Below are 21,286 nucleotides of genomic sequence, written 5' to 3'. Positions count from 1 at the left end.
ACACCCCAGGCTCACCCCGATGCCCAGCCAGGGTTCCGACTCCTGTTCTTCCCGTCCTGTCCCCTGCAGCCCAGCCCTACGCAGCGGGCTGACCACACTACTGTTCAGCACCCCTCGGACACGGCCCCCTCTCAGGTTTGGGGATCTGGCCCTGGTGGCCTCTCACCCAAGTGCACTGCCCCACATGATGGCTCATGTTCCCCAGAACACACCCAATCTCTCCACTCACCTTCTCCAGGAAGCCTTCCCTGGAAACCCCCTCCCATCCCCTCTACTGGGCTCTCCTCTGGGCTTCCACAGCCCTGTCTGCTTCCTCTCTCAGGTGCCTGCGCAGGTCTGTCCGTCTCCTTGTCCTTACACTAACCCTCTTCAGGATGGAAGTCCTAAGTAACCCCAACACCGGCTCCAGGGCCTGCCCACAGGGGCTCCCTGACCACACACAGAATGAATGGCAGGAGAAGCCCAGTTAGGAGCAACCACAATGGTGATGAGGCCAGGCTGGCCCAAGGTGCAGGCGAGCCAAGGCCAATGCCGTATGTAGCCTTGCAGAGGAGAGGCAGGGGAGGGGGAAGGCGTGGGGACAGATCTGGTTAAGTCACTGCTGGCGATAAGCAAAGACGGCAGGGAGGGCAGAGGGTAGGGCTGAGTCCTCCCCCGCTCTTCTGCAGGCAAAACAACTTTCAGCCGCACACACGAGGGCCAGCAATTAACACATTCGCCATTTCCAGCCAATTAAGCGGCCACAATGAGAACCACATTGCACAAGAAGCTGCCCCTCTCTGCAGAGCTCAAACAGTAAGGGCTCCCAGACAGCCCCAGCAGCCCGGCCATGGTCACAGTCACAGGCCCAGGCCGGCACTGCTGGTGTGTGCAGGTGGCAGGCTGCTTACCTAATGCAAGGATGTGCTGTGGAGAAGCTGGAGTGGGTCTCCAGAGGTGGTCAGGGGAGGTAGCTCAGAATGAGGGTCAGGTGGGGAGCATACAACCTCCCCAGGGGGAACGGGTGGATGAGGAGAGGCAGTCCAAAGCGTGAGCACCTAGACCACCCGGCTCAGGGGGCTGCTGGGAGACCCCAGTGACATGGCACAGAGAGCCGGTGACAGCCACATAGTTTGCAGGACCCCTGCCTTTGTGCCCCTGGAGGAGGACTGGCTGGAGGTACCTACCCATCCCTGGTGCCCTCAGCTGCAGGCAGAGGCGAAAGATGGTGGTGGGAACCGGCAGTGGCATCCAGCGGGTGATGCCTGGGAGGGCCCTCGTGCGTGGGGGACAGGATGCCTGGAGCGAGCCCATTATGAGGAGTGATGGTGCCAGGATACACACCTGCAGGAAACCAAGCACACAGCGCTGGGCCTTGGCCACTCCCTAGGGATGCCCGTGGCTGGCCCAGGAGCTGTGTGTGCCTGCTTAGGGAGAGAAAGACAACAAGGAAAACAAGCCAGGTTGCATTAACAGAAGTTTAGGGGCCCAAACAAGGGAGGCGATGGCCCCATTCTGCTTGGTGCAGGCCTGGGTAAAGGGCGATGACTGTGGCTGGGACCAACCCTGATAGCAGACGTGGACTGGCACGGGGTGGCCAGGCTCCTTATGTGTGTAGTGAGTGGGAGAACTGTATGGAGTAGCTGCCTCAATCTCTATGGAGATGTTCCAGGTGAAAACAAGGCTTGCTCTGGATAGCACCAGAAGCAGATGGGGACCCTGAAATGGAGACATGCAAAAACCAGCCTAGGGCTCGGTGGCAGTGCTGTTGCCTTTACACAGAATGAACTCCCCATCCTCAGAGGTATGCAAACAGAGCCTGGGGAGCCCCTGTGAAGTTCCCATAGAGAGGAGCACTGCAGAGCTGGGGGCAGAGCGGCCTGGCACATCTCCGAGAAGGGCTGCCGCGGATGGTTGCACAGGCTCAGGTTGTACACGTACAAGGTTCCAACTGAGGAGAGGAACCAGCCACACACATCCCGGCCTCAGACTGCCAACGTACAGAAGACACCTGCAGAGCGACATCCCCTTGCATCAGCTTTGCCCCGTTCAGGCAGGTAGGTTAACCAGACAGGGGAGGACACGTGGTCAGAGGCAGATGGTGGTCCAGGGGCCCAGCAGAGGCTCTGAGAGTTTCTGAGGCTGATGATCCCCAGATGTCTCCACCAAGGAACTCCAATCGGGGAAAATGACCCCCGATTCTTAGAGGGACACAGCAAGGCTGCAAGTCTTGAAGCTCGTAATTTTATCTGAACATAGGGGGCCCGTTAGTAGGAACTGACATCATTTCCCCTAAGGTCAATGCATCAGGTTGGTGCCCAGGGTGACTGTGCACCAGGGGCTGTGCCCAGAGTGTGACCAGCCAGTGCGTCCCTGCGCCGGCAGTTACACTCTGAGTATCACTCTGGTCATTGTGGGTCCAGATCCAAGGCTTTTCATCATCCAACAAGCGGCAACATGCGAACACACCAGACTCCGCTCATGGATGGGGAGAAGAGAGAGACAGGAACAAGGACTTCAGATGATCAGAAGTCCCATGGTGGGCAGCTCCCTGTCTCCCAAGTGGTAGGGACAAAAAGCCCTGGGACTGCGGCGTGGAGCGTGGTCTGGGCATCCAGCTCAGGGCCTCAGCTCTGGTCGGGGCTTTGCAGCTGGCTGGCACACGCTCTCCCGCTCCCCATTTCAGTCCTGGGCCTACAGCCTCGGGCATCTCTGCTCCCAGGGGTAGTGCCACTCATCCCTCCATCTCTCGGTCACACTGTATGCTGGGGTGGGGCAGATCAGGGGGCAGGGAGGCACCTGGAGGGGTGTGTGTGAGGGAGCCTGGCTCAGTACCACTCACCACTCTCCTCAGCACCTCCTCGTCTGCCATCTTGAACCAATTTGGAGGCGTGACAGCTGGGAAGGCCTGGAATCCCGATAAATCCTGCCCTTCTCCCTCTGCTCACATCCTCACGGCTCGTCAGTCACGCTGGCCTGGGTCTGCTACACACAGGCCTGTGGGTAAACGCCTGAGGTGTCTCAGGAAGGCGGCAGCCAGCCCCTCCTGCGAGACCAGCATACAGGAGCTCCCTACAGCCAGCCAGTGGCCATCTCTCCTCACTCTGCCCTCTCTGTTCCTGATTCTCCCATCCTGTCTCCTGCTTCTCTCGTGCCTGTGCAGCCCTGGGTGAATGGGCACATGGAGGGCGACTGTGTGTGTGTGTGCACGAGAGACTCTGAGCCCACGAATGGCACTGAGTGGCAATGATGGACTCACTGACATGAGCTACAGCTTGGCCGGCCTCTCCCCGGGATGCCCCTCTTGGGGCTGTGAAGCAATGTCATCAATCATTGGCCACGAGTGCTTAACCTCCGGCCCTAACATCTGTTCCCAACCAGGCCGCAGGCGTCTGCTGCGTGGTCTGCAGAAGAGCCTGGCCGGCCCGGACCCCTGGTGACTGCTCGGTTCTTCCCTCTCTGCTGCGCTGGAAGCCCCTCAAGGATAGGGGCCAGCACAGGGCCTGGCATACAGCAGGTGCTCAGTGTGGCACAGGAGCAAGCCGCTAGAGGGCAGCAGACTGGCTAAGAGCACAGTCAGCAGTCAAATGGCTTGGGTTCAAATCCTGCTTGGGCTGCTTGTTGGCATGGGGGAGCATGAACCTCAGGAGGCTGGTGTGAGGGTCATGGGAGTTACTACACATGGCAACAGTCCCGAGAACAGCTGCTGGGACATGCTCTTGCATTTGTACTCCCAGGGAAACTGAGTCAAAGCTTGGAAGACACTGCTTCCTGGCTGACACGGAGCAGGAGCAGCAGGTGCTGGCAGTCACAGTGCCAGCCCCGAGGCCCCGCAGACCTGTGGTGTTGCCTCAACGGACTTTTCCCATCTGTAGCATGGACATAATAGCTGGGGACTAGACAAGATGCTGCTTTTGAAGTGACTGGCCAGGCATGTGTTCACAACATGGTTGCTGCTGGCCTTGTCCCTTCCCCCAGGACAAACCCGGGGCGGGCATCTGGGGGAACAGGCTTCTAACTGGCTCTGCTGGTGACCTCTCTGGATGACCCTGCACTAAGCCCTGCTCCATCCCAGGCCTGAGTCCTCCCAAGGTATGGAGGCTCACAGAATCTCTGCACTGGGGGCAGTCACTGCTCAGCAGCTGCAGCCCTCTTCCCTGCGGAGTCAGAAAGTGGCCTCAGGGTCCTCCTCAACACTGGTCCCCATGCAGTCACTGCCGGACACTGAGACGGCACTGGGGATACCCTCACTCGGGCTGGGGCATCCCTACCGTGCCTTCCCAGCCCTGCTGCTTTAGAATTCTGACCCTGGGAGAGGCAGCCTGCAGCAGGGGGACCCCGTCCCTCCTCCAGGGCAGCCACCCTGAGGTGTCCCCGCCCTTGTCTGAGCACAGACCCCTGCAAAGAGGAACCCATAAGAAGGGGTTCAAAGCCTCTTCCCAGGGTTGTGTGGTGAGTGCTCTGACTTAGTTTAAATCTGCTGCTGCTTCAACATTGACAGGAAAGAATAAAACACTAGAAAACTTTTTTTTAAAAAAAAATGCTTAAAATTGTTGGAGTAATTCAAGAAATCCCAGAGGGTGGGCAGCGCTTTCTGCTGGGATGCTGTGGTTTCTTTAGGGACAGTGGGGGGTGGAGCACAGGCACTGTTCGCTGGAATCCAAGGGCCAGGCTGCTCGGGTCTGGGTTGGAATGCCTGCCCCGTGGCCACAGCTGCAGGAGGGTCAGGCAGAATGAGCCTGCAGGGTCGTGTCTTGGGCCACTTGGGCTTCGTGATGAACTGGAAGGAGCCTGCTTTCTCCCAAGGCAGAAGTCGTGCTGGGGATTAAGTGAGTTTCATGTGGAGGCCATGGCTACATGGGCACATGCAGGTGCCCAGGGCAGCTTGGGCCACGAGGAAGGGCCCAGAGTAAACCCTGGGAGTGGCACCTCTCTACCAGGTGTCAATGTCTCCCCTGACCAGCTCTGCACGTGAGCCACGCTGGCCATGCCCTGCAAGAGCTCACAGTGTGGTGGGCGAGACAGACAGGAAACAGGGAGACTGCCTGCAGGAGGGGTCTAGGAGGCAGGGTCAGAAGGAAGGGCAGGAGCCCCCTTAGGGAAGAGAGAGAAAGGTGGGGGCAGGGTCCTGAGAACCAAAGGGAGCAGAGTGTTTGGGGGACCCAAACAGTGAGGCCCCAGGAAGCCCATGGGGCCCTGGAGACCAGACTGAGAGGGGTAGGGCAGTGAGGAGCGTGAAGGAGTGGCTGACTCACGACAAGAACCGCAGGGAGATGATGGAGAAGCAGGGAGCTGGCAGCAGAGAGGCAGCCACATCCAGAGGAGTGCCCATGGTGCATCACTGCTGTCCCAGGGGGAAGGCTGGCAGAGAAGGGGCCCTCCCAGGCTGTGCCCCGGCCCTGCCTCCCCACACACATACCTGGAAGCAGTTCCTGGCCCAGGGCACGGCCGCCCTTCCCATCACCGGTGGTCAGCTGTGTGGACGCCTGGAGCTGCTGCAGGGCCAGGCACTCAGCCAGGACATCGGCCTCGGTATCAGGGCCCGCGTGCAGCTGGGGAGTAAGCAGAGGAAGAGGGGTGCTGGCGTGAGACCACCTGTCTGTCAGTGTAGGGGACGGGACAGGTCAGGAAGGGACGGTGATTCCGGGGCAGGACGCTTCTCCTCACCATGCCTGCATGTCCTCCTCTGTGGAATGGGGCTGCTGATTACGCTGTGAAGATCATGTTAGCCTGGATCATCTGAGAGGCAGACGGATGCCAGGATGAGAGCCAACGTGCAAGGATTTTCACAGAGGAAGTGCTGTGTGTGACGACAGGGGCACAGCCAGGAAGGGACCCAGGATAGGAGGGAGGGAGGAGAGGCAGATGGAATCTTCCTGGATGGGAGCCAGAGATATGGGGGGGGGGGGGGAGTGTGACTCTCAGGAGCTTGCACACTCAGGCACTGGCTGGGAGCAGCACAAATGCCAAGACCCAGAAGAAAGTGCATGACTGGGACCCCCAGGAGGAAGCTGGGGGCCCACGAGGTGCACTCCATGGCTGCACCAGGGAGAGCTGATATGAGACACAGCAGGCAGGCAGCAAGTGTCTGTCTCTCCCCTCTACTCCCCCTCTGCTCCATCCTCCTTCCTTTGTGGTGCGAAGAGCAGTGGAAACTGTCCAGGAAGAACTGGGTCCAAACCTCACTCCACCTGTTACTCCCTGTGTGACACTGAACAAGTGACTAAACCTCTCTGGGTCTCACCATCCTGCCCCAGGCTGCTGGGAAGTAACAAGATCAGGATGCAAAGTCACTTTGTGCAGTGCTGTGGGCGGGGCTGGCTGGATGCCAGCTGGCTGAGCCACACGTGGTGGCACGTGGACTCGAGGTCATTTGGCTCATTGCAAGCCTGGGCTGGGATGTGCTCAGGAACCTGAATGGTTGTCTGGCCAACAACTCTGGGCCATTCCCAATGACAGTCACCGTAGACGGTCACCCCAGAAGGAGGGATGGCACCCTCAGGGTGCTTGGCGGTTGAGGGTGCAGGCGCCAGATGGGAAAGGCCCTTTCTCCCAGGGATATCCTGCTGCTCGACAACCCCAGCCAGAAGCCCCGGAGCCTGGATGCCCCAGATGCTCATGGTACCCAGGACAGGAGAGACTCAGGGACGTGAGGGCCCCATCCCCCGCCACCAGCAGCTGAGAGTGAGCCTTGAGGGTTACTCCACTCTGCTTGCGAAGGGCCAGGCCCTGGGTGCGGGGAAGGCATGGCCAGCCTTGCTGAGGCGCTCAGCTCCCTGACCCAGCAGCTGTTTTCCATGTAAATTAAGTTTCTGGCAAGAGAGGGCCGAGGCATGTTCTTGCAGACCGCGATGTCGATCGGATTAGGAGCAGCAGGAGAGGAGAATTAAGGAAGAAAAGCATTTCTAATTCTCTCTGAAACGCAGCGGGGCTGCCAAGGACTTGTCATAATATAGGGTCGCTTTACCCAGAGAGACACATCAGCCCGCCGGCTCCTAATGGACGCTTAGTGTTGGGAAGTTTGCAGATCCGCGGCCTCCAGTCCCCAGGGGCTCTGTGTGCGCCAAGCACAGGGCCTGGGAAAACCAGGGCAGGATTCTGGTCCTCAGGCACAGGTTTGCTGGCTCAGGACACAAGCCTTCCTGGCGTGGAGCCCCAGCCTACCGAAGCTGGGCCACTCCTTGTCCCCACTCCGGCCCCTCAACCTGACAGCGGTGGGAAAAGCTCAGGCCCTGGAGACAGCTGGGCCTGGGATGGATCCCTGGCTCTGTCACCCTGGGCTGCGTGACTCTCTGAGCCTGTTTCCAGATATCTAAAATGGGAGAAAAAATCGTGCCCGCTTCTTGGGTTACAGTGCGTGAAGCACCAGGCACAGCATCTGAGCCGAGGAGGCACTGGGACCAGCGCTCAGCCTCCCTTCTCAGGGTGGCGTGGAGGTGGCACTGCCACAGGGAGCTCACTGTGCAGGCTTAGACCACGTCCCTCCTATGCTCCGTGGCATCCAGTGGCACTCCACTCCGTGGAGAGAAAGTCTCAAGCCGCTGCCCTCGCCCCATCACCTTTGCCACCCATGTCTGCTCACTCCCAGCACCCATCTCTGCCTGCCCCAGCTCACGGACTAAAGCAGCCTGCAGGCCTTGCTGTTTCACCCTCGCGGGACCACAGTGCAGGGAAGGTGGCTGCTACACAAGGTGTTCCACAAATCTTGCTGAGCAATGACTGCGCTCCTGCCCTCTGTCGCTCCTGTGTGCTGCTCGTGTCCCCCCAGTCCCTGGTGCTTCTCTTCACCCCTCGCCCTCCCTGGCATCCAGGCACCCCCACTCCCATGGCCCTCTGGAGCCTGCATCAACCCTGTGCAGCAGGCTCTGCCCCAAGTTGTGATCCGCCTGAGGCCTGGGTCCCTGAGCAGCTCACCCAGTCCTCATCTCAAACGGAAGCCGCTGCTCTCCCCTGCAGACCTGCTTCCCTGTCAGGTTCTCTGTCCTGAGAGGACGGAAAGGCACCACCGTCCTTCCTGTCCCCTGAAGCCTGGCCCTGGGGCTCCCGCTGCTCCCCCTCCCAGCCCAGCCCAGCCCAGCCCCTCCTGTCGGCTCCTACTCTGCCCCAAGCTAGTCTCCACCATCTCTCTGGGTCTGCAGAAGCAGCTTCCCTGCCTGATTTCCAGCCACTGCCCCAGGCCTTTCTCCCCAAGGCCTCAGAGCCGGGTCTCGAGGTGCCATGACCGTCCTCTGCTCCTAACTCCTTGAGGGCACCCGCTGTCCATCAGACATACTCAACCTCTGTGGCAGCTACCCCTCTTCCTCCCTGTGCTGCCTAGCTGGAGACAGGCGAGTGTCCGCTGGTCCTGCACACACCCTGGGCCTCAGGCTCCAGTCCTCACTCAATGCCGCTCTCTCTCTGGGGCGCACAGTTTACCTGCCCTGCCCTGCCCAGTGCTATGAAGACACACACCCTTCCTGTTCTGAGTTTTTGAGTCTCTGGTCAGCATGGCTGTAAACCCTTCACAGCAAGTCTACTCTCCAACCTGATGGTGAGGAACAAGAAGCAGGGAGGTGCCAGCCAGGGTTGGTTCCAGTGCGCACACCCCTCACGCCTGGGGCCATTTCTCCCATAGACCCTCCTGCTCCTACCTAGATGGGCTCCAGCCCCCTCAGGCGTGCCCCTGACGACTCCTGCACCCCACTATCACCATCGAGGTTGTAACACAGAATCACCACTTCCTGTCCGCCTCACCCACCAGGCACTGAAAGCGGGACTCACCAGGACTGGACATCAAATGTTTATGACGGAAGTTGTGGTAAGCAGGCAGGCGGACGGAGAGGGGAGCTGCTTAGGGCCAGGGGGTAAGGAAGGAAGGGCTGTGGGTCAGACACACTTGGGGCCTGGTGGGAGGCAGATGCATGGGCGGACGGACTGGTGGATGGCGGTATTCCCAGTGTGTGGACAGGGAGCAAGGGTTCCTGATGTGACAGGACAGGCGGCCGGGAGGCACGGGGTCATCTGTGGAGAGGGCCTGGCACAGAGGCTGTCTTACCTTCTCACGCACCTGTTGTTCTTTGGCCGAGTGTGCCTTCACGTGCTTGCGGAGGGAGCTGGGGTCTGTGTAGCGCTTGGAGCAGCCAGGGATCTGGCAGGCATACGGCTTCTGTAACATCAGAGGGCACAGGGACGTGAGGGGCCCCTCTCAGGGCCAAGGTCCCCTGTGTCACCTGACACGGGTAGGATGATAGGTGAGGGTAAGCTGCAGGCCACAGGGGTAGGCAAGGGGCGGTGGGGCAAGGCCTGTGTCTCCACTCCACCAGCATGCTAGGACTTTTGAGTTTTACTTCTGTCCTCTGCAAACCGGGGCTGACTGAGTTCTAAGGGTTCTTGCAGCTCCGGCACTGATCTGAGGAAAGTGTCCCCATTGTATCCCATAGCTGCGAAGTGGCAGCAAGAGCACAAGGAGTAAAGTGAGCCGGGCACCTTGCAGAGAGGTGGAGGAGGAAGTGGGGGAGGAGGGAAGAGAGGGGTAAGAGGGTACAACCCAGGGCAGGGAGTGCGATCAGCAGGGCAAGCCTTGGGGGATGGGTTGCACCTGGTGCTAGCCTCAGAGTCCCCAAACTGCTCTCTGGGTCACAAGAAACACAGCTCCTCCTCCCAACAACTGAGGGAGGCCACAAGGGAGCTGGCTCTCAGCACAGGCCTGGGGTACTGGGGGTAACATTCCTGTGTGATGAGTGGGTGGTCTCTTCCCATGGGCTCCCAGTACCCACCCACAGCATACAAGGAAGACCCCCAAATCCACCCCCTGCCTCTGCTGGGTTCCTGCCCCCAGGCCTCTGTGCCCCCCGCCCTTGCAGGCAGATGGCCTTTGGAGCAGGCCATGCTCTGGCCTCCTACTTCCCTCAGGGGCTCCATGCTGCTCTCAGAACACCGGCCACCTCTCGGCACTGGAGGCCTTTGACATGAGCCTGCAAGCCTTCGCTCCTCTGCCTGCCCCTGCACCCAACCAGCCCCCCACCGGACTGTCTCCCCTCCCCCTCAGCCTGCACTGGCCACCCCATGCAGCTGCTGCATGTGTGCAGTATCCCTCCGCTGTCGGGCCTCGCAGGGGACTCGTGGCTCCCACTGCTCCCAGTCTCTCTCAAGGGGCTTCCACAAGGCCCTGCCTGGGGCCTCCAGCTGCTTCAGGTGCTTGCAGTGGCTCTGCCCCCACAGAACCCTCTGTCCTCCTGGGGCAGCGGGGGATGGCAGAATGTTTGGAGGAAATGCCACCTGTCAGAATAAGCACCAGGGACTCCTGGGCCGGCATGCACCTGCCCTTAATCCTGCAGGTAACATTGCCCTAGAGGCCGCTCTGATCTTGGGCCCAGGGACCTTGTGGGAAGGGGAAGCCGAGGAGACGACCATACCTGGGTGCTGCCGCAGAGGGTTTCCGGGTAAAGAAATGGAGGAGAGCAAAAAGAAAGAGACAGAGCAGTGAGAAGCCCCAAGGCTGACGGGAGGGGTGGACGGCCGCAGTGGACTGCCCGCCCTCCGCCCCCAACCCGCCCTGAAACACACACACACACACACAGCCTCTCTCTCCGAGGGCCCTGCCCTGGGGCCCGCTGAGCTCTGTCCCCCTGGGAAGGCTGATACCCATCGACAAGGATCTGTCAAAAAGCAAACAAACAGCTTGGTAGATGCAGGCGCACTGGGGGAACAGGGCAGCAAGGCCCATCTCTGTGTTTATCTTTCCAGGGCCTGACGCGTGCAGAACATTCCTTGGGCCCAGCTCCCCCGTGCGCCCTCAGGAAACCCTGTGGCTGTCCCAAGCCAGCAGCCAAACCTCAGGCACGAGTCCCCTCGAGGCTCCAAGCCCTCTTGTCAGTGACAAGGCTGCTCTGCTGGGTGCTGGGCGGAGGGTCCACTGCACCCCACGGAGCCACCTGGGTCTCTGTGGCTCATTCACCTGGTGGTCCCTGGGCACGGGCACTTTGCCAGCACTGGCCGTCCACAACCACACTGATGCCCGCTCTTACCCCACAAGGATCAGCCTTGCAGATCCCCGCAAATGAAAAATCAAGGCTCATCTTTTGCCCAAGATGTCATAGTGAATATACCTGCAGGACACCCCATCTCCTCTGTGACCGGTATCGGTCCAGGGAGCAGGCAAAGGCGAGATGGCTACTTCCCCAACCTGCCGGTGGGGAGACAGCGCCAGAGCATGACAACAGCCTAACTTGGGCCCCCATGGGAGTCTGTGTCCCCAGGCCTGGGGCAGAGCAGGACTCAGGTGTGCCCGGGCAGCAAGGGGCAAGGACGGGCAAAGCAAGGCCGAGCAGACGGTGACTATGCGGCCCCCAACCTGGTACCTTGGTGGTGCTGGCTTTCCTGAAGGAACCGAGTCTTGCAGAGGGAGGCAGCTTTCCTCAGACCTCCAGGAGCAGAGCAGGGCCAGGGTCAGAACTCAGCTCATTCCTCTCTACTTTTCTTGCTCTCATTCCCTGATGCCAGCAGGAAGCTGGAGACAGAGCTAGGTCCTCTCTGGAAAACTAGGCCCCCATGGGGCCCTGGGGAGTCTGTGCAGGGAGTGTGGGTACCAGTGGGTACAGGCTTGGCTGTTGCACCTCCCAGGCTTCCCAGGCCCTCTTGGGGAGACGAAGGCCTGGGATCAGCCTGCAGGCTCATTCTGTGCCTGCCTTGACCGTCACACACCAGGGGAGGGCCAGAGGCCTGTTGCTTTGGGGCTGGGTCCAGGAAATAGTGGGGAGGCAAGAAGGAGGGGGTGAGTCAGGGTAGATGACCTGAGAGCCCAGGGAGACGTCTCCCAGGTCCCCAGCGGGGAGAAGGCGGGGGTGGGGGGGGTGGGGAGACTGGTGCTGGCAGTGCTGCCCTGGGGCCTGTGAGAGACACAGCCAAGGGTGCTGGGGCCTGAAGCATGGCTCGCAGGGCCCTGGCCAAGGGCCATAAGGGCTGAGAAAGCAACGGAGAGGTAGCCCACGGCCTGTTAGAACCCACTCCTCACCTCACGCCCCCAGCGTGACCTGGGACGGCGAAGCCTGGTGTGGGCAGGAGTCTGATTCAGGCTGGGAGAACTCTGCCTTGTCCCCTGTGTTCAGCTTCACCACCCCAGGGTGGCAGCTGAGTCAGCATTTCCAGCAAAGATCGCTGGACTTGGGGTCACACAAAGCTGGGTTTGCATCTCAACTCAGCCACATGCCTCACAGGCAGAGTGATCTAGTTTCTCTGTTTTTTAGTTTATAAAATGGGAACAAGGGTCCCTACACCTTGGGCTGTCGCCAGGTGTAAACTGGGGGTGGGGGTTCGTGGGTGACTCTGTGGGCACCTGCTCCAACCCCAGGAACACCAGTACCCTGTTATTTCCTGTGCGTCCCTCCTGCCCCCAACCTTGCCCTTTTTCTGGGTCTCAGTTTTCCCAGCTGTAAGATAAGCGTCGGAGGCCCGCAGCTGAGACCTCTGCTCTTTCCCAGCCTCCACTTACCCTGTACGTCTGCACACTAGACAGGCTGGGCTGCTGACCACTCGGGTCTCCCAGCCTCCACTTACCCTGTACGTCGGCACACTGGACAGGCTGGGCTGCTGACCACTCGGGTCTCCCAGCCTCCCACCCCCAGAGTTCCCCAAACATCCGCAGGAGGAGCAGAGAGCAGGCCTGGGGCCCTGATGCGGACTCTGGCTGCAGACCCCAGTGTCCTGTTGTCCCTTCACCCAGGACTCTGCCATCATCCAGTGGTACACTTGTGAGCACGCACTGGCCTCCTGGAGCCCCTGACAGCAGGGTTGGCATGGGGCATATTGTTTTAGGGAGTGCTCTGTCAAGCGCTGTGATCTTATGCACATGGGGAGGCTTGGCTATACCTGGGCCTACCGCTGCAGGCTACCCAGATCTGGCACAAATGAGGGGAGGGAATAGAGAGACACGGGTGTCTGGAGGTCACTGTGGCAGCAACCCAAAGTCTTAGGGGCTGCCCACCTCGACTCCTCACCAACAGTTCTCAACGGACAGAGGACTTGGGCCTGTCTCTGGAGGGGGTGAGGACAGAGGTCTGCACTGAGTGGGAGGGTGTAGGAGAGTAGGCACACTCTCCCTATGGCGATACACAGGATGCTGGTGCCCAGGCTGGTACCATGGGCCAAAACAGTGGTTCTCAACTGGAGGCGAGTGTGCTGCTACCCCACCCCTAGGACAACTGACGATGTCTGGAGACACTGTAGGCAGTCACCATTGTGAGATGGGAAGTAGCCTCCCCTCTGTCTAGTGGATGGCGGCCACAGGTAACTGCTAACATCCAGCAGCGTACAGGACCCTCCCTGTCAAAGACGTTTCCTGCCCTAGATGTCAGCGTGGCTACAGGGCAAAGGCAGGGTCTGCACACGGACACGGTTCTCACTGGAGACGGGGGGGGGGGGGCCTACCGTGTCGAGGTGAGTGCGCTGGTGCTTGGCGCGGTCGCTGGAGTTGCTGAAGGCTTTCTGGCAGCCCGGGTGCTGGCACAGGTACGGCTTCTCGCCCGTGTGGCTCCGCAGGTGGATCTTGAGGTTTTCCAGCCGTGAAAAGGCTTTGCTGCAGCCTTCAAACTGGAGGAGTGGCCAGTGAGGAGCGCTCTTGGCCTACAGGCATGCTCCCAGGCCACCTCCCTGCCCACCCACCCTCTCCCCTCCTGCCCGAGCCCCGAAGAGCTCTGGTTCAGCTCCCCAGGAAGTGCCCAGGACTCTGAGAAAGTGCATGCCTAAATTAGAAACAGGCCACCAGGGCCAGGGAAGTACGTGGTCTTGCCACTCGTGGGTCTGAGAGGACCCCTCACCAGGGCCATCTGAAATACTGAGGCCACAGCAAGCCTGAATCAGGACTCTGAGAGCAGGTGCTCACTGCAGCCCAGACAGCCTGAGACAGAGGTGTGTCAGGCTCTGTCTCAGTGAGGCTTTGACCCCTCTTGACTCAATTCCCTGTCTTCACACTTGGGGCTGTGAGGCTACTGCTCAGTGCTAATATGAGGGACCCAGGGGTAGGGGACACTGTATGATAAGGGGGTCCGTCCACCTGCAGGGCATGATCAGCATCCACTGACTGCTCTCAGAACTACCACCACTCCCATACCTAAGGTATCTGATTTATCATCTGGCTATCTGACTGCTCAGTGCCCACCATATACCAAGCCTGAGCTGGGCAGTGGGGCATGGTGCAGCTGTGTCACTGCCTGCCTGCAGTCAGAGGGTGGGTAGTGGGCAGGCAGAGCAGCAATGAATCACAGAGAAGAGGAAACAGCAGTGGGCTGGGGGGCTCTGCCCACCCAGACCTTCCTCCCCAGGCACCAGGCCGCCTGTTCCCTCAGCCTCCACCCAGCTCTGTCCTCTCCCAGGAGTCCCCTACCTTCTAACTCCTCCCTGCCTCCTGCTGCCCCATTCTAACACAAGAGCTCGGAAGAAGTTGCTGATGTAGCAATAGGACCCTGAAGCTCTTTCTCTGAAGTGCCTCTGGCCTGGCACTCAAACCCCTGCACACCTTCCTGCCTCTCTCCTCACTCACCCATATTTGAGAATAACATCAGGACTCAGCCAATTTTGAGTGTTTGTTCATGGAAGTTGCTTAGCAAAAAATGTCCTCTCTCATAACCACTCACCCCATTCCCCCTCGGCCGTCAATGTCCAGCTCCAGTGCTGGCCAGGGCAGGCTGCCTCTTCTTGCCACCCCTCCCCAACCCCCACCATCTGACTTGATGGACGGTTCCTGAGTTAGTGTTCTGGCTGCGTGCAGGCACCTGCAGCCTCTGGGCATGGTGCTGGGTGTTTAACCACACAACAAAAACCATGAAGGATGTGCCTCAGGCACAGTGACCTGCCCAAGGTCACAGGGCTGCGACAGGACGCAGACAGACAGGACTTGGACCGAGCCTCAAGTCTCACGCTAAAGCCCAGGTGGCTCTGCTCTCCCACTGCCTTCCCAGGGGCAGGTGGCCCTTTGAAGAGAAAGAGACAGCAGTGGCAGGTCCCTCCCCAAGCAAAGTGTTCAATCCCTGGGCCCAGGGTGGAGTTGCCATTCCTGATTAGGAATGGCAACTGCAGCCTTCCAACTGGAGGAGTGGCTGGGAGGAGAGCTCTTGGCCTACAGGCAGGGCCCCAGGTCCCCTCCCCATCCACCCGGCCCTTCCCCTCCTGCCGAGCCCCCAGCCTCTGAACCAGGGCCAGTCTGGGCTTCCAATAGCAGATGGCCTGGCACAAAGTGGACATAGTCTCATTTCCCAGGGCCTAATGCTCCCAAAGGCCTGCTCATCCACGCCTTTTCTCTGGGGGCTCATCTGCAGGGGGAAGAAGGAGGGACTGGCTTCTGTTCACATCTACATTTGGAACCTGACACCTCCCTCTTCGGAGATGGGCACCCTAGCTTTTGCCCTCCCCAGCTTCAAAGGAACCTTATCTGTTAACAAGGCGGGTAGGGGTAATGGCTGGAGAGGACCAGTGGCAGTGTTCACACCCTGTAGTCCACCCTGGGAGGTCAGTGTCCCCAGGCTGGGGCAGTTCAACACATGTGGTGATTTTCCGTGCAGGCCCATTCATTTGGACAGAATGTCTCCAGCCTGCTGGGTAAACTGAGATACAGCAGGAACACAGACACAGATCCTCCCCTCCAGCTGCTCAGAGCCCATGTGAGACACACACACAACTGCCCCTCTCCCCCTCCATAAAGCATCACAATTGAGCTGTCATGGAGTGACACACAGGGGCTGTAGCAGTCCAGAGGAGATACCATAGCCAGCCCGGGGGCCATGAGGCTTCTTGGGGGGACAGATGGCTGCACTAAGTGGGGTGCTGGGTGGGAGGCGTGGAAGACACAGGTAGGAAGTTATTCAACACCCATGCATTTAGCTTATTCAACCACTGGCTCACCTGAGCCTGGAACCATGAACCCTGTGGTTTACCAAAGACAGTGGGGCACATGGGCCTTGAAGGCCAAGGTAAGGCAGGCTCAGGGGCACCTGAATCCCTGTGGAGGCCTCTGAGGCTGATGTGGGCTCCAGCAGGTAAAGAGCCTGGGGAGGTCACAGGCCTGACAGTGGGGCTCAGCCTCCAGGCTGACGCATCTGGACACCACCTTAGGGATGGCGGGGACCGTGAATGGGCCTAAGAAGAGAGGGAACAGGGACAGATATGTGTTCTAGGAAGTCCTCTCTGGCTGCTGGCAGGAGGTGTGGGCTGGGAGAAGGCAGTTGCAGCAGAGATGAGGGTCACCAAGGCCCAGTCCAGGGCAGAGGCACTGGGTAGAGCAGAGGCCAGAGTAGACGGCCTGAACGTAAGGATAAGGGCTCGGGGACGGCAAGTGGGTCCCAGGTGAGCTCCATGCTCGCCTCTCTGTGGAGGCCCCACTACACTGCAGGCTGTGTGTGCTGGGGCTGCTCCAAGGCCACCTACCCACAGCTGGGTCATGGAAGCTGTTCCACTTCCCACTTCCAGATCGTTGGGCCTTTCCCATGCGCACAAACCCAAAGGAAATCCCATTTGGGGAGCAAAGAGGCCACAAACCTACTTGCTCAGCTGCCATGCCCTGTGCGATGGAGGGAACCGGGCAGGAGAGGGGGCTTCCTTTTGGCATTTGGCTTGCCCCACTGCTCCACTCCGGCTGCACAGTGAGGAGACTGCAGCAGAGAGCATAACTCGTGAGCTGCGTCTTCTTCCTGATTTCTGAGAGTGTGCTGGTCCCTGGAGACCGGTATATCATCTGCTTCCCCGGGCTCCCTGAGTCCCTGCTGGGGCCAACCCTCCCACCTCAGCACCACTGCTCCCGTCCCTGCCTTTGTTCACCCTGTGCCCCTCCTGGGACACCTTCCCTTCGGACTCTCCTACAGCCGAATTTATACCTTTTTCAAAAGTTCGGGATCCACGGTTCAGTGTTCATGGTCTTCCAACCCGGCCAGTCTCTCCCACCCGTGTGCCCCCACATCACGCCACAGCTGCAGCCGTCTCTGAACCTGCCATGGATTTCCATGCCCTCCGGGCTTGTCCAGGGCTGTTTCCTAGCCTGGAATGCCTTTTCTTCATTCTCATTCAGCCAGCACCGCGTGAGCACCACCCGCTCCGACACGCCATCTCCTCCCCTCCTCTGAACACCCGAGTTTGCAGGAAGGTTTTCACTGCAGTCACCCCTCATCTCCACACTCCATGCTGAATTTGAGAGCTCCCTGAATGCAGGGCCGGCGTCTCAATCACGGGGCACAGGGGGGTTCAGACGTACAATCCAGGGAGCAGGCATGTCACCCAGCCGGTAGATACCTGTGTCCCACCCTGGTGCCCACGTTTGATTCCCATCCCTGGCTCCTGACTCTAGCTTCACACTAATGTGCACCCTGGGAGGCAGCTGGTGATGGCTCAGGTAGCTGAGTTTCTGCCACCCAGGTGGGGCATCTGGAATGAGCTGCTGGCTTGGACCTAGTCCAGTCCTGGCCACTCTAGGCATCTTTCTCTCTCTCTCTAATTAAAAGCAGTAATAGAGAGGTGTGAATAAGAGTAGGGATCTATGCATACCAGTGAGTACAGCTCCGCACTCCAGTGTTCCTTAAAGTACCACAATGCATGTGTGTGCACACGGATGCCCATACCGTGCCCATGGACCTCAGCCCACCTGCGTCCCGCTCCCCACCCCCAAACTTCCCTGAGCTGGGACACAGGCTGGACTATAACATGCAGCTGGTCGGGTCTGGATGAGCACACTGAGGGTGCTCCAGGCGGAGCCACACCCCCACCAGGACCAGCACTGAGACACCCAGGAGTTCATCCCTACTCAACAGCCTCATGGAGCAGAGGATGGGAGCTCTCACTGGGTCAACACCTGCTGTGCTCGGCTGAGCTGGGCGCAGTGCTGTCACAGATGTGACCGCCCCTCTTCGGCCCTCTGGGTAAGTATGACTGCCCCCACTGTCAGAGGCAGCTCGGTGGTGACAGACATGGGGTCCGGGGTGGGCTGACCCAGGCCTGTGTCTTGGCTGCTCCACTTACCAAGTGGCTCACACTGTCAGTTCTCTGAGTCTTGGTTTCATCATCAGCCCCACCCGCCATGGAGAACGGTTGTGAGGAACAAATGGCATAATGCATAGCAAGTGCTGATCCTGGCACCAAGTTCCCTCCACGGTAGGGATCCCTTGGTGTGGCACTCCACCCAGGGTGGCTACCCTGGCCACTGTCCCTCTGCAGGGCTGGGGGCTGTATGGATACATGTGTGACCTCCCATTCCCTAACCCCTGCCCTCACTCCCCTCCACCTCTGTCTGCATGCTGCCTGGACCAACCTCCTCTCTACACCCTGGCCTACAAGGTGGTAGGAGGGTATCAGGCTCTGCCCAGACTAGGGCTGTGGAGCAGGCTGGGGATGGAAGTGGGGCAGCTGGAGCCCCTGCCCTTCTGCCCCAGTTCACTGGCTGTGATCTTCCCAATATTCTACCCCCCAACCCCAAAAAAGTCCTTCATGCTCTAGGGCAGGTTGTGCCCTGGACAGACACCTGCCTCTGTGTATCCCACCTGCAGAGCAGACCTTGGGCAAGGGCTGGGTACATATACGTGGGAGGCAGGGAGGGTGACTGCTCCCATGCACTAAGGGCACTGAGTCTGGGCTAAGCCGCAATTGGAGCTTCCATCTCTTCTGAGAGGGGAGTGGAGCACCCACCTGCAGCATAGCTGCCCCTTCCCTCCAACCAGTCTCTTCCATCGGGTGTCTGCCCACTCTTGCCCCCACACCCCTCGAGGGCCCCCACCGCCTCTCCTCTCTTGGCACATCGATTCCCATCTTACCTCCCTCTGCTGCACTCTTGTATACCTGACAGCCAGCAGGAGTGGGGACGCAGAACGCCCATGACTCCAAAGCAGAGAGCGCTCAGAGTGCTGGGAAGGGGTTGCTCTGGGGCAGGCAGGAGCTGCATGCCTGGGCAGCACGTGGACAGTGGGTGCTGGGGAAAGCACCTCGTGCAGAGGACGAGGCTTGACATGGGCAGCGAGGCTGCTGGGGGTCACTGTACTCGAAGCAGCGGAGGAGCTGCTGAGCCAGAGCAAAGACAAGCAGGGAGGGGACAAAGGAGGAGGACTGGGAGCCTGGGGCTCCTGCACTCATAGACACACATGGGTTAGGGACTGATTCCGGAGCAGGTGAGTTGGGGGAGCAGTGTCCCACAGGACATCTCAGATACCACTCTGTGCAGTGACTGGTGTGGCCAGTGACTAGGGTGGCATGAGGCTGTCCACACGGGGACTCTGGAGCCATGTCCATGGCTAGACCACCCAGCCTCTGCCTCACTCTGCACCTGAATGCCCGTTCCCTCGTCCCTGTCCCTGTCCCAGGGGAATGCCTCCTGCTGAACATCTTTCAGGTCTGCCTGCTTCATGCCTCTCCGCCTGCTGCCCTGCTCCAGGCTGCCAGCATTGCTGCCCTTCTCTGCCCCTCCTGACTATTCCCATGGGCACCCAGGACAAAGACCTGAGCCTAGGGGCCTGGCCCTGTCTCTCCCTACTCGAACTCTGCGTGGCTCCCCAGTGCCTCGGCGTGTACAAATCCTGACCTGGTGGTCTGGCGGGCACCACTGCCTTGCAGCACCACAGTGGGCCAGAGGCCAGTCTGGCTGCCACACTTTCCACCTGTACGACTTTGAGTGAGTTCACTTCAGTCATCAGGGCCCAGATACCTCATACATATGAAGGGGCACACAGTGGGTGCTTTCCACCAACCACAGCATGCAGGCAGCATCCTATGGGCACCTGTGCCCTCCCACAGCCCGATGTGGGCACCTTTCGCTCGGTGAGTCTGCAACACACAGGCTCACGTAACCAAGCACCCACCGGCACTCTCATCTGGCCAGAAGGAAAGGCCGCACCACAGGGAGGGGCGGACACACAGAGGGACAAGGACAGTCTTGAAAGCTGTAAGAAGGGTGATCAAGTTTTCCTTATTAACCTTAAAATACACCTTAAGATGAAACTGGGGTGAATTCAGAACTGTTCTCAATGGCAGGGGACACCCTCTCAGACACCTGTCACTGGCGGGGTGCCAGGGGTGTGTCACTGAGTCAAGACAATGTGCCCTGCCATGAAGCTGCTTCCCAGACCCATTCTGCAGATGAAGAAACTGAGGCTCATAAAGGTGACATCGCTGGCCCAGGTCACACAGCTGGCAAGTGACAAAGCTGGGATGTGTCCTTGCTGATGTGGCTGTGTGACCGTAAGCACTACATAAAGCGCCCACCACAAGTTGTCCCTGAGGAGCAATTACTGTGACCTGAGCTTCAAACTGGGCCATCGTGGGTTCTGTTCCTGGGCCGGGGCCGGGGCCAGGCCCTGCACACACACGGAGCTGAAGCAGGGGAGGTGGGCGCTCTCTGTGACGTGCCACACAGAGAGGAAAAGCAGGCAGCACAGAGCAGAAGAAAGCCTGGCGGATCCACAGAGCGCGGCCCTCACATGTGGGGTGTGTTAGGAGAAAAGATGAAAATAATGGGGGAAAACACCCCAGGAACCGTGAAGGCCCGGACCATCTGGAGTTTTATAGTAACAGGCAGGGGAAAATCAGAGCCTAATTGAAAAAAGTCCACTGCAATCCATTACTGCTGCGTGCAGCTCCACAACGGGGGCAGGAGATGAAAGACAGGGGAGCCATCGTGGGAGCTGGGAAGGGGGTGGCATCTCCCCCCAAGACCCAGCCCAGGAACCCTGCACATTCTGCCTGGGCTGGGGTGGGCTGAAACTCTAGATGAACTGTACACGGGACGGGACACCAGCGTCTGCAGGCCTGGGTTCACCCCACACCCCACCCAGCAAGCGGCCTTCTCAGCTCAGATCCTGCAAATGAGCCCTGCACGGTGCCTGGCACACAGCTGCGCCAGGAAACAACCACTCTCCCCCGGCCCCTGGGGAAGAATCCAGGGTTCTGGTTCCCACGTGAGGAAGGCGAGCCAGCATCACAAACCGGAAGCCAGGACGTCACACACCAAGAGGCTGGCACTGGGGCCCCACTGCCTGGAGGGAGCCTCGAACATGGGCAGGTCACATCCCGCCTGGGTCCTCATTTTTCTCCTCTCTAAAATGGGTCCACCACAAACAGCTGTTAAAAGTAAACAAAAGGAAATGCCCAGCGCAACAACTGGCAAACAGTTGGTGCCTAATGAATGTCAAGTTTCATCCCCTTGGCAGGCACAACCCCAAGAGGAGGGCAGGCCTGGTTTCTCATGCTCTCACTAACAATCTGGATGCAGGGGGTAAGCAATGAGTTTGGGGGAACGGGGCACGAGGCGGGCCAGGGAGGAAATGCCTCCAGTTCTGGCATTTGTCAGTGACTTGCTTCTAAACAA

At 59.5% G+C, this 21,286-nt stretch overlaps 1 protein-coding gene across 2 annotated transcripts in view; it reads right to left on the bottom strand.

Moving 5' to 3' along the window:
* Positions 1–21,286, bottom strand: part of GLIS1 (GLIS family zinc finger 1) — a 231,974-nt gene that overhangs the window by 6,010 nt on the left and 204,678 nt on the right. Inside the window, exons 5-8 of one of the 2 annotated variants that reach the window (XM_008265223.5) lie at positions 13,384–13,545; positions 9,014–9,124; positions 5,399–5,531; positions 1,167–1,323 (exon numbers count right to left, since the gene is read on the bottom strand). In XM_008265223.5, coding sequence (XP_008263445.3) covers positions 1,167–1,323; positions 5,399–5,531; positions 9,014–9,124; positions 13,384–13,545 — 563 coding nt within the window. The remainder of the gene's footprint in view (positions 1–1,166; positions 1,324–5,398; positions 5,532–9,013; positions 9,125–13,383; positions 13,546–21,286) is intronic. The other variant, XM_089337367.1, reaches the window with a different exon arrangement.

Source organism: Oryctolagus cuniculus, chromosome 7 (genome assembly GCF_051225735.1).
Source record: "Oryctolagus cuniculus isolate XC-2025 breed Fujian yellow rabbit chromosome 7, ASM5122573v1, whole genome shotgun sequence".
NCBI classification, from domain to species: Eukaryota; Metazoa; Chordata; class Mammalia; order Lagomorpha; family Leporidae; genus Oryctolagus; species Oryctolagus cuniculus.
Note: the sequence above shows the minus strand (reverse complement) of the source record. Positions and strands in the feature narration are given on the sequence as shown.